At 48.6% G+C, this 11907-nt stretch overlaps 1 protein-coding gene and 1 long non-coding RNA gene across 12 annotated transcripts in view; one reads left to right on the top strand and one right to left on the bottom strand.

The window, feature by feature from the left end:
* Positions 1-11907, top strand: part of SNX29 (sorting nexin 29) — a 630208-nt gene that overhangs the window by 24335 nt on the left and 593966 nt on the right. For 4 of the 11 annotated variants that reach the window (XM_063699640.1, XM_063699639.1, XM_055365871.2 and 1 more), the window contains exon 1: positions 7681-7788. The exons of 5 other annotated variants lie outside the window; for them this stretch is intronic. In XM_063699640.1, coding sequence (XP_063555710.1) covers positions 7782-7788 — 7 coding nt within the window. In that variant the 5' untranslated portion in view covers positions 7681-7781. Of the gene's footprint in view, positions 1-7673; positions 7789-11907 lie in introns of those variants that run through there. 2 more of the 11 variants (XM_055365873.2, XM_063699642.1) reach the window with 1 other exon arrangement.
* LOC134757434 (uncharacterized) lies at positions 6916-8785 on the bottom strand. The gene is made up of 3 exons (XR_010131350.1): positions 8411-8785; positions 7963-8011; positions 6916-7716 (listed from the first exon to the last, which is right to left on the bottom strand). It is a non-coding gene; the product is annotated as an uncharacterized lncRNA (long non-coding RNA).

Raw genomic sequence — 11907 nt, 5'->3', positions numbered from 1 at the left:
ATCACCTTGAACATGCTGACATGACAATCTTCTCACTAGAGACCTCTAAACGCTTGACTCACTGAAAAAAAAAAGTACAGCATTCTGTAGATCTCAGTAACCAATTTCTTTTTCTTTTCTTTCTTTTTTTTTTTTTTTTTTTTTGAGACGGAGTCCTGCTCTGTTGCCCAGGCTGGAGTGCAGTGGCATGATCACAGCTCACTACAACCTCCACCTCTCAGGTTCAAGCGATTCTCTTGCCTCAGCCTCCCGAGTAGCCGGGATTACAGGCACGTGGCACCATGCCCTGCTGATTTTTGTATTTTTAGTAGAGATGGGGTTTCACCGTGTTGGTCAGGCTGGTCTTGAACTCCTGACCTCAGGTGATCCACCTGCCTTGGCCTCCCAAAGTGTTGGGATTACTGGCGTGAGCTATCGCGCCCGGCCCCAGTCATACGCTTCTATGGTTAGGGCGCTTCTCTCCCATATACATACATACAGACTTCAGGAAGGATCGGATGTTTCTCTTGATTTTTAAATTTTATTTATTTATTTTTTGAGACAGTCTCGCTCTGTCGTTGACACTGGAGTGCAGTGGTGCGATCTCAGCTCACTGCAACCTCTGCCTCCCGGGTTCAAGCAATTCTCTGCCTCAGCCACCCGAGTACCTGGGATTACAGGTGCCCGCCACTGCGCCTGGCTAATTTTTGTATTTTTAGTAGAGACAGGGTTTCACCATCTTTGCCAGACTGGTCTTGAACTCCTGACCTCGTGATCCCCCTGTCTCGGCCTCCCAATGTGCTGGGATTACAGGCGTGAGCCACCGTGCCTGGCCTTTTCTCTTTATTGTTAAAGGAAAGCTAACTTATGTACTTCTGCAAACAGGAGAAGCCTAGAATCAACTAGACAAATTCAGTGTGCAGTGCACAGGTGGTTCTTGGCCTTGTGAGCTTCCAGCTTAATGAAAGCATCAGGCATTACTATAATTACACAAGTAAATGTGTAATCGCAAACTGTGATAACGGTGCACGACATACTGTTTTCAGCCCAAAATGTGAGTGGTGCTATAATAATCATATCTAACCCTTATATAGTCTTACTAACGTGCCAGGGACTGTTCTAAGTGCTTCACCTGTACTAACTCATTTTATTTTTTTGAGACGGGGTCTCGCTCTGTTGCCCAGGCTGGACTGCGCTGGCATCATCTTGGCTCACTGCAACCTCTACCTCCTGGGTTCAAGATTCTCCTACCTCAGCCTCCCAAGTAGCTGGGATTACAGGTGCCCGCCACCACACCCGGCCTATACTAACTCATTTTAAGCACACAAAAACTCCTGGGTATGGCTGGGTGTGGTGGCTCATGCCTGTAATCCCAGCACTTTGGGAGGCCGAGACAGGCAGATCACCTGAGGTCAGGAGTTAGAGACCAGCCTGACCAACATGGTGAAAACCTGTCTTGTCCCACATTTCCAGTCTTTATTTTTATTCATTTATTTATTTATTTTTGAGATGAAGTCTCACTCTGTCGCCCAGGCTGGAATGCAGTTGTGCTATCTGAGCTCACTACAACCTCTGCTTCCTGGGTTCAAACAATTCCCCTGTCTCAGCCTCCTGAGTAGCTGGGACTACAGTCGCATGCCACCACGCTCAGCTAGTTTTGGTATTTTTAGTACAGATGGGTTTCACCATATTGGTCAGGCTGGTCTCGGACTCCTGACCTCAGGTGATCCACCCACTTTGGCCTGCCAAAGTGCTAGAATTATAGGTGTGGGCCACTGCACCTGGCCTTCCAGTGTTTAAAATCAGCATTTTTTTTTCTTTCTTTTGAGACACAGTTTCACTCTTGTTGCCCAGGTTAGAGTGCAGTGGTACGATCTTGGCTCACTGCAACCTCCACCTTCTGGTTTCAAGCGATTCTCCTGCCTCAGCCTCCCGTGTAACTGGGATTACAGGCGCCTGCCACCACGCCTGGCTAATTTTTGTATTTTTAATATAGACGGGGTTTCACCTTGTTGGCCACAGTGGTCTTGAACTCCTGACCTCGTGATCTACTTGCCTTGGCCTCCCAAAGTGCTGGCATTACAGGCATGAGCCACTGCGCCTGGCCTAAAATCAGCATTTTCTTACTCGTTTCTTTTTTTTTTTTTGAGATAGGGTCTTACTCCAGTGCCCAGGCTGAGTGCAGTGGCATAATCTTGGCTCACTGTAGCCTCGACCTCTGGGGCTCAGGTGACCCTCCCACCTCAGGCTCCTGTGTAGCTGGGACTACAGGCATGTACCACCACTCTCGGCTAATTTTTTTTATTCTTTTAGTAGAGACGGAGTTTCGCCATGTTGCCAAGGCTGGTCTTGAACTCCTGGGCTCAAGCGATCCTCCGACCTTGGCCTCCCAAAGTGCTGAGATTACAGGCATGAGCCACCATGCCTGGCCTAAAATCAGCATTTTCATCTGCTACATTGTTGTGTGCTAGGTCAGTCATGTTAAAGAAAAGGGTCAAACTCTAAAACATGTGAAGAGATTTATTCTGAACCAAATATGAGTGACCAGTGGCCATGACACAGCCCTCAGGAGATTCTGAGAACACATACCCTAGGTAGTTGGGCCACAACTTTGTTTTATACATTTTAGGGAGACAAAAACCATCAATCAATACATATAAAATGTACACTGGTTCGGTCCAGAAAGGCAGACCAACTAGAAGCAGGTATGGGGGAGTGGGGTGGTGGGGGGGTGGGTGGTTCCAAGTCATAGGTAGATTCAAAGATTTTCTTTCTTTTTTATTTTTTTAGACAGAGTCTTGCTCTGTTACCCAGGCTGGAGTGCAGTGGCGCAATCTTGGCTCACTGCAACCTCTGCTTCCCAGGTTCAAGCAATCCTCCAGCCTCAGCCTCTCAAGTAGCTGGGATTACAACTGTGCGGCACCAAGCTCAGCTAATTTTTGTATTTTTAGTAGAGATGGGGTTTTGCCATGTTGGCCAGGCTGGTCTTGAACTCGTGACCTCAAGTGATCCGCTCTCCTCAGCCTCACAAAGTACTGGGATTACAGGTGCGAGCTACCGTGCTCCTGGCCTAGATTCAAAGATTTTCTGATTGGCAGTTGGTTGAAAGAGTTAAGTTATTGTCTAAAGATTTAGAATCAGCCAGGCGTAGTGGCTCTTGCCTGTAATCCCAGCACTTTGGGAGGCTGAGGTGGGTGGATCACGAGGTCAGGAGTTTGAGACCAGCATCGCCAACATAGTGAAACCCCATCTCTACCAAAAATACAAAAAATTAGCCGGGTGTGGTGGCAGGCATCTGTAATCCCAGCTACTCGGGAGGCTGAGGCAGGAGGATCACTTGAACCTGGGAGACAGAGGTTGCAGTGAGCTGAGATCACGCTATTGCACTCCAGAGCCCAGGCGACAGTGCGAGACTCTGTCTCAAAAAAACAAAAACAAACAAACAAAAAAACATTTCTATGTTAAGATAAGGGATTGTGGAGACCGTAGTTCTGTCATGCCAATGAAGCCTCCAGGTGGCAGGCTTCAGAAAATAGATTGTAAATGTTTCCTACTGAAGAGTCTGTTCTGGGCTGGATGCCGCGGCTCACGCCCGTAATTCCAGCACTTTGGGAGGCCGAGGTGGGCAGATCGTAAGGTCAGGAGTTTGAAACCAGCCTGAACAACATGGGGAAACCCCATCTCTACAGAAAATACAATAATTAGCCGGGGCTTGGTAGCATGTGCCTGTAATCCCAGCTACTTTGGAGTCTGAGGCACAAGAATCACCTGAACCTGGGAGGCGGAGGTTGCAGTGAGCTGAGATCACACCACTGCACTCCAGCATGAGTAACACAGCGAGACTGCATCTTCAAAAAAAAAGAAAAAAAAGCTAGGTGTGGTGGCTCACGCCTGTAATCCCAGCACTTTGGGAGGCTGAGGCGGGCAGATCATGAGGTCAAGAGATTGAGTCCATCCTGGCCAACATGGCGAATCCCCGTCTCTACTAGAATTAGCTGGACGTGGTGGTGGGCGCCTGTAATCCCAGCTACTTGGGAGGCTGAGGCAGGAGAATTGCTTGAACTCAGGAGATGGAGGTTGCAGTGAGCCGAGATCACGCCAGTGCATTCCAGGCTGGCAACAGAGCGAGATTCGGACTCAAAAAAAAAAATAGCTGGGCGTGGAGGCTGATGCCTGTAATCTCAGCACTTTGGGAGGCCGAGGCGGGCGGATCACCTGAGGTCAGGAGTTCGAGATCAGCCTGGTCAACATGGAGAAATCCTAACTCTACTATAAGTATAAAACTAGCCGGGCGTGGTGGCGCATGCCTGTAATCCCAGCTACTCAGGAGGCTGAGGCAGGAGACTTGCTTGAACCTGAGAGGCAGAGGCAGAAGTTGCGATGAGCCGAGATTGTGCCATTGCACTCCAGCCTGGGCAACAAGAGTGAAACTGTCTGACAAAAAAAAAAAAAAAAAAAAGACTCTATTCTATCAGTAATTCTAAAAGGGAGGAGTCTATCGTGAGGCATGTCTGGCTCCCATTTCCCATCATGGCCTGAACTAGTTTTTCAGGTTGCCTTTGGAGTGCCCTTGGCCAAGAGGAGGGCTTCATTCAGATGACTGGGGGACTTAGAATTTTATTTTTGGTTTATAGCCATGATTTCCATAGCTGGGATTTGGTTCTTTCCACTGTGGGGGCCAAGGGAAAAACTTCCTTAGTCCTTTGAAAGTTGCTGAAAAATCAGCTCATAAAAGGCAGATAAACTGGAGAAAAGGTAGACAAGTTTTACTGACTTGTACCCTGGGGGAGAACTACAGAGTGAATACCTACCCCTCAACAGAGTTCAGCAGCTTATAAATTATTTATTTTATTTTTTGAGACAGAGTTTTGTTCTTGTTGCCCAGGTTGGAGTGCAGCGGTGCCATCTCGGCTCACCGCAACTTCTACCTCCCGGGTTCAAGCGATTCTCCTGCTTCAGCCTCCCGAGTTAGCTAGGAGTTCCTAGCTGGTCTGGAACTCCTCACCTCAGGTGATCTGCTTGCCTCCCAAAGTGCTGGGGTTACAGGTGTGAGCCACCACACCCAGCCAAATTATCACAAGGCTACAAAAAGAATGAGGGCTTGGAACCCCAGCAAAACAGGTTATGGGACTGGGGAGAAGAGGAATTCTGTTGAGGAGCAATAAAGGATCACTGGAGATGGAATGGATCCTGGAATGGAGATTATGCTGTAAACAGTTCTCTTTGGAATTTGAATGATTCTGAGAGGGTCTTTATCTTGTGAAAGCATTTGTTCAGGTGTGGTTACCTTCTCAGTTTTACAGGGAGGGGAAAAATTGTTATTTTTGGTGGGTCCCAAGTTTAGGCAGATGAAGGAACTTCATCCTGGCTTTGAGAGATTTGCTGTGTATGGGCGAGGCCAGAGAGACTATGATGCTTCTTCAGTCCAGCAGGTCAAAATGCCATATTTTCGGGTACTGGTTTCTAAGCCCCAACGCCACTTTTTCATTATTACAGAGAATGCTGCAGACTGGGGTTGGTGGCTCATGCCTGTAATCCCAGCACTTTGGGAGGCCGAGGAGGGTGGATCACCTGAGGTCAGGAGTTCAAGGCTGACCAACATGGTGAAAGCCAATCTCTACTAAAAACACAAAATACAAAAGTTAGCAGGCATGGTGGCACACCTGTAATCCCACCTACTCGGGAGGCTGAGGCAGGAGAATCGCTAGAACCCGGGAAGCGGAGGTTGTAGTGAGCCGAGATCACGCCGTTGCACTCCTGCCTGGGCGACAGAGTGAGACTCCATCTCAAAATAAAAAAAACAAAAATAACAAAGACGTATTATGGATCAATTGAGTAAGTCTCCTTCAGCATTAGAGGAAAAAAAGAAAGTAGAGGAGAATATACTATCTACAGAATTGTTTTTTAAAACATCTTAAGTGTATGCTTATGTGTACAAGGTTATGATATAAAATACATTTCTTCACTCGGGGTGTGGGCAAAACAAGTTGGGAAAATACTCCTTCAGTCCCTTTTCCCCGATGTGTAAAATGGGACAAAACCCTGGACTTCATAAGAATGTGCAGGGCGCGGTGGCTCACGCCTGTAATCCCAGCACTTTGGGAGGCCGAGGTGGGTGGATCACGAGGTCAGGAGATGGAGACCATCCTGGCTAACACGTTGAAACCCCGTCTCTCCTAAAAAAATACAAAAAATTAGCTGGGTATGGTGGCAGGAGCCTGTAGTCCCAGCTACTTGGGAGGCTGAGGCAGGAGAATCACTTGAACCCGGGAAGTGGAGGTTGCAGTGAGCCAAGATCGCGCCACTGCACTCCAGCCTGGGCGACAGAGCGAGATGCCGTCTCAAAAAGAAAACAAAGCAAAACAAAAGAACGTTGTGAATGTGTAACACTTGTGTTCACACTCAATCCATCACCTTTTCTATCTCCACTGCCACCACTGTAGACAGGCACCATGTCTTGCCTGGACAACTGCAATAACTCCTTAACCACCTGCTCTTTCTCCACCCTGCCCCCATTATAATTCATTCTCATCCCAGGAAGAGCCATTTTTGTTGTTGTTGTTGAGAGGGAGTCTCACTCTGTCACCCAGGCTGGAGTGCAGTGGTGGGATCTCGGCTCACTGAAACCTCTGCCTCCCGGGTTCAAGCAATTCTCCTGTTTCAGCCTCCCCAGTAGCTGGGACTACAGGCGCACGCCACCATGCCTGGCTAATTTTTGTATTTTTAGTAGAGATGGGGTTTCACTATGTTGGCCAGGCTGGTCTCGAACTTCTGACCTCAGGTGATTCACCCGCCTTGGCCTCCCAATCATGCCTTGGGATTACAGGCATGAGTCACCGCGTCCGGCCTAGGAGCCATATCTTAAAACCTAATTCAGATCGTGTCACTCCTCTGCTTGAATCCTTTTTTTTTTTTTTTTTTTTTTTGGTAGAGAACGGCGTCTCGCTATGTTGCCCAGGCTGCTCTTGAACTGTTGGCCTCAAGCGATCCGTCCGCCTCCGCCCTCCCAAGTGCTGGGACCTTCCTAGAATTAGGCAGAAAAGCCCAAACTCCTTCCTCTGGCCTGCAAGGCCCTCCCTCCACCTCTTCAATCTCCTTTTCTCACTCACCCTCTCGAACTCCTGACCTCAGGTGATCCGCTCGCCTCGGCCTCCCAAAGTGTTGGGATTACAGGCGTGAGCCACCGCACCAGGCCTATTTTCTCACTCACCCCCTCGCTCCTGTCAACCCCTCCAGGCAGGGGCCTTGCAATTGCCCCTCCTTATGGAACACTTTCCCTGGGGATCTTCCCGGACTGGTTTCCTCTCATCATCCAGGTCTGGGCTCAAAAGTCGCCTCCTTAGAGAGGCCCTCCGGGATTGCCCATCCGCCTGTGCCCACGCTTTGTCCCGTTACTCTAGTTTTATTTCCTTTCCCGCTCGCATCCCTCTCTGGGACGAAGTCGCCCCATCACTCGTGGCTTTCTTCTCTGTCGCCCCGACAGGAGTGGGAACCTCAGGAAGGCAGGGGAGGCGTCTTGGGCACTTGGGGACAGCGACGCCTCCTCGCGGGGTCTCGGGTTTACCCGGAGTCCCCAGCCCGCGTAGCCTCAGCACCGCTCTCCACACCAGGTCCGGCGACCTGCATCTGCGCCGCGGTTTACGTTCCGGGTCGGCGGGCGGGCCTCGTCGGCGGCCAGGCTCTACTTCCGGGGCGGGGCGGCCGGGGCGGGGCTCCTGTCTCCCGGCTTGTCTGGAGCTGGGCGGCCGCAGAAGCGGCAGCGGCGGCGGCGCGGCGCAGGCACCGGCCCGGGGAGAGGCACCATGAGCGGTGAGTGGCGGCCCCGCCGCTGTCACCTGCCCCGGCCGCCCCGGCTCCCGCCGCTCCAGCTGCACACTCCGGCCCCTGCGTCCTCGCGCCCCGCTCCCTCGCAGACCCCCTCCCAGTCGCTCCCTTTTCCAGACCCCTGGCCCCCAGGACTCCCGGCTTGTGGCCCCTGCTCACCTGCGGGTCTCTGATCTCCCATGGCCGGGCACTCCTGGTCTCCTGACTCCTGCCCATCCATAAAAACCAGCTCCTAAACCCCTGTCCCCAGTTGTTCCAGTCCTGCGACCCCCTTGCCTAGTGTCCAGACCCCCAGTTCTGAGACCTCCCAGGTCTCAGTCTCTCCTAACTCCTAGACCCGCTGCGTCCCAGCTCCAGTTCCAGGTCCCCCATCCCCAGTCATCCCCGCTACCCAGGCCCCTGGTCTCCAGTCCCTGCAGTTTCCACACAGGCAGAGTCTTTCTGGACAGTTAGTTTGCTGACCCCAGTACCCCCGTGTCCCGGGAGCTTCTGGTCCCCAGAGGAGCTCAATTCTGCAACCCGTTTGTCTTCCCCATCCCTCTCATCCCTCCCACCCCTGTTCCCAGTGCTTTGCTCTTCCCATCACCAGTTCTTCCCAGTTACCCACTCGGCTTCCCTCTCCGGTCCTGGCTTTTACATTTCGATGATCCTTGCATATTCCATCCTTTTCCATGTCTTATCCTGGCTCATCATTATCATTTAAGATCTCTCTTGCCTTGTCCTGCAGCCATTCCCTTCTTGTCCCGTGCCCAGCCCATCTGGGGACCGTCACTTCGTCCTTGTTCTTCCCAGTCCAAACTTCTTCCTCTCACCATCGAGGGGGTGGTGTTGGTGGGGATGCTGGAAGTGAGAGGGAGGTGGGTGTGGACAGCTCGTCTTCAGTGTTTTCTGAAGTTTAGTCCCTTGACTCTACCCTCCTTTCCTCTGAGGAGTCTTATTGGTGTTTTGGTGCTAAGTCATTCCTGGGTGTTGTATGTGGAGATGGGAGTGACTCAGGGAAGCCTCTCAGCTCTCCCCTGACTGTCTGTCCAACCACTCTGGGATCTGGATTTATTTAGGAAGCCCCGCCTATCCTCCTAGTGCCTGTTTTCCCCTCACTGTGGAATTGTTTCTGAGGATCCCTGCATCCAGCCCTCCTGGCCGTTGTCTTCCACTCAGGCATTTCTGGAGCTTGAGCGGGGGCAAGGCCAAGGGATACTGCTGTCTTCAATTTTAACTTTTAAAGTTATCTCTGTGGACCTTTTTTGTTGGTTGTTTGTTTAAATAAGTGATGTGCCTTTTGTTTTTGTTATTCAAGGGCAAGATTTGTGAAATGGACAGTCCTAATAATGAGGGGGCTGGTGAGGGGGAGTTTCCTGGGAGATAATCCACCTTTGGTTGACAAATCAAATGATTTTAAGCCTAAGTATGGTTTCTGATTCATGAATGTTAGTAATACCTCAATAAAGATGTTATGAGCTGGCTTCCACCAGGAGCTGAGGTAGGTTGGCGTAAGTGCAGGCCTTGAGGCCAGACATCCTGGGTTCAAATCTTGGCCCTGCCACATAAACCTGTGTTATTTAAGAGTAAGTTCTCGACCATTCTAGGAGTCCCAGCAAAATGAGGATACCTAGTAGTACCTGTCTCCTAGGCTTGTAATGACTAAATAACATTCATCAGTTAAAGTGATTGGTACTGTGAATATCACGAGGTGCATTGTCAGAATCTCAGAGCTGCCTGCTTTTGTTTCTGCAAGAGCTCATGTGGGGTAGGAGTGGGGTTGTTTTTGCCTAGTTAGGAGAGGAGGGCTGGGACTAGGCACTCTCTGAAAATCTTTTCCTTTTACTATGACCGAGGAGTCTTTGCCACAAGCTCACAGTTCTGGACCCTTTTCGTTTTACCTTTAGCACAAGAGACAATGAAATTGATAGGCCAATAGAAATTGATCAGTTTATCTTTCAAGGAGAAATAATATGAAAACTCTGGTGGCACGCATCTGTAATCCCAGCTACTTTGGAGGCTGAGGCAGGAGAATCGCTTAAACCCTGGTGCCAGAGGTTGCAGTGAGCCAAGATCAAGCCACTGCACTCCAGCCTGGGCGACAGAGCAAGACTTCGTCTCAAAACAAACAAACAAACAAACAACAAAAGAAAGAAAACTTTAAAATTTAATTAAAAAATCATTACGTCTGCTGGATGTGATGGCTCACACCTGTAATCTCAGCACTTTGGGAGGCAGATGCAGGCTATCACTTGAGATCAGGAGTTTGAGACCAGCCTGGCCAACATGGTGAAATCCCATCTCTACTAAAAATACAAAAACTAACAGGGCATAGTGGCAGGCGCCTGTAATCGCAGCTACTCGGGAGGCTGAGGGATGAGAATCTCTTGAACCCAGGAGGTGGAGATTGCAGTGAGCGGTGATCATGCCACTGCACTCCAGCCTGGGCAACAGAGTGAGAATCAGTCTCCAAAAAAAAAAAAAAAAAAAAAAATCGTTACATCTAAAGCCAAAGAGAAAAGGAAACCAACAAATGACTTTTTAGGAAAAAGCATTAAGGATGAAAACCTTCTTTTGGAAACATTGTAATTGGGGCAGAAAAAGTGCTCTGTGAAAATGGAAGGGGAAGTCCAATGATATATTTTAATTGTTTCTTGAGAATGCAGTTGAAAGTGGGTTTCCCCACTTGTGGGGTGGGTAACTGGTACACGATAAAATAAAGTGGCATGGAAATATTTCCTCTTTCTTCTGTTCCCCACTTATTTTATTTATTTATTTATTTTATTTATGTTTTAGAGATGGAGTCACGCTCTGTCACCCAGGCTGTAGTGCAGTGGCAGGATCTTAGCTTACTGCACCTTTCGCCTCCTGGGTTCAAGCAATTCTTCTGCCTCAGGCTCCCAAGTAGCTGGGACTACAGACATGTACCACCGTGCCTGGCTGATTTTTGTATTTTTAGTAGAGATGGAGTTTCGCTGTGTTGGCCAGGCTGGTCTCAAACTCCTGGCTTCATGTCATCCACTTGTGAACTCCTGGCTTCATATGATCCACCTGCCTCAGCCCCACAAAGTGCTGGGATTACAGGCGTGAGCCACTGCGCTCCGGCCGTAACATTTTATTTTATAGTGTATTTTAAAAACTCAGAATCTAAGGTTTAAACAGTGCACATTGGTTTGTGTTTTAAATCTTTTAGGTCTCTCCCTCACCTCCTGTTTATTTTATTTTTATTTTTTGGTATTTTCAGAGCCGTGTAAACATCACCATAGTTAATTTCACAACATTTTAATTACCTTAGAAAGAAACTTTGTACCCATTAGCAGTCATTCATCTTTTCCCCTCCCCTCAGACCCTGGGAACCACTCATCTGCTTTCTGTCTCTGGATGTGCCTGTTGTGGGTATTTCATATAAATGAAATCATACAATATGTGACCTCTCTTATCTGGCTTTTTTCACTCGGTATAATTTTCCTGAGGTTAAACCACATTACAGCATATATCTGTACTTCATTCCTTTTTGTGGCCACATTATATTCCTTTATGTGGATATCATATATTTTGTTTATTCATGCATCAAAAATGGGCATTTGAGTTGTTTCTACTTTTTAGCTGTTCTGAATAATAATGCTACTATGAACGTTCACGCACATGTTTTTGTGGGGGCAAGTCTCTTCATTTCTCTTGGGCATGTATGTAAGAGTGGAATTGCAGGGTCATATGGTAACTGTTTAACCATTTGAGGAGCTGTGTCAGACTGTTTTCTAAAGTGGCTGCACCATTTTCAGTTCTTACCAGCAGCATATGAGGGTTCTGTTTCTCCACACCTTCCCCAAGAGTCTTTTTAATCATAGACATTCTAGTGAGTGTGAAGTGGTGTTTCTTCATAGTTTTGATTTGCATTTCCCTAGTGACTAGTGATGTTGAGCATCTTATCTTGTGCTTATTGACCAATTGTGTATCCTCCTTGGAGAAATGCCTCTTCAGATCCTTTGGCCGTTTTAACATTCGGTCGTCTTTTTATTGCTGATCTGTAAGAATCCTCTGTAATTTGTAGATGCCAGTCCCTTATCAGGTTTATTGTTTACAAAAATTTTCTCCCCTTCCATGGTTTGTCTTTTCATTTTCTTT

Source organism: Gorilla gorilla, chromosome 18, assembly GCF_029281585.2.
Source record: "Gorilla gorilla gorilla isolate KB3781 chromosome 18, NHGRI_mGorGor1-v2.1_pri, whole genome shotgun sequence".
NCBI classification, from domain to species: domain Eukaryota; kingdom Metazoa; phylum Chordata; class Mammalia; order Primates; family Hominidae; genus Gorilla; species Gorilla gorilla.
This window is presented reverse-complemented; position numbering and strand designations above follow the sequence as displayed.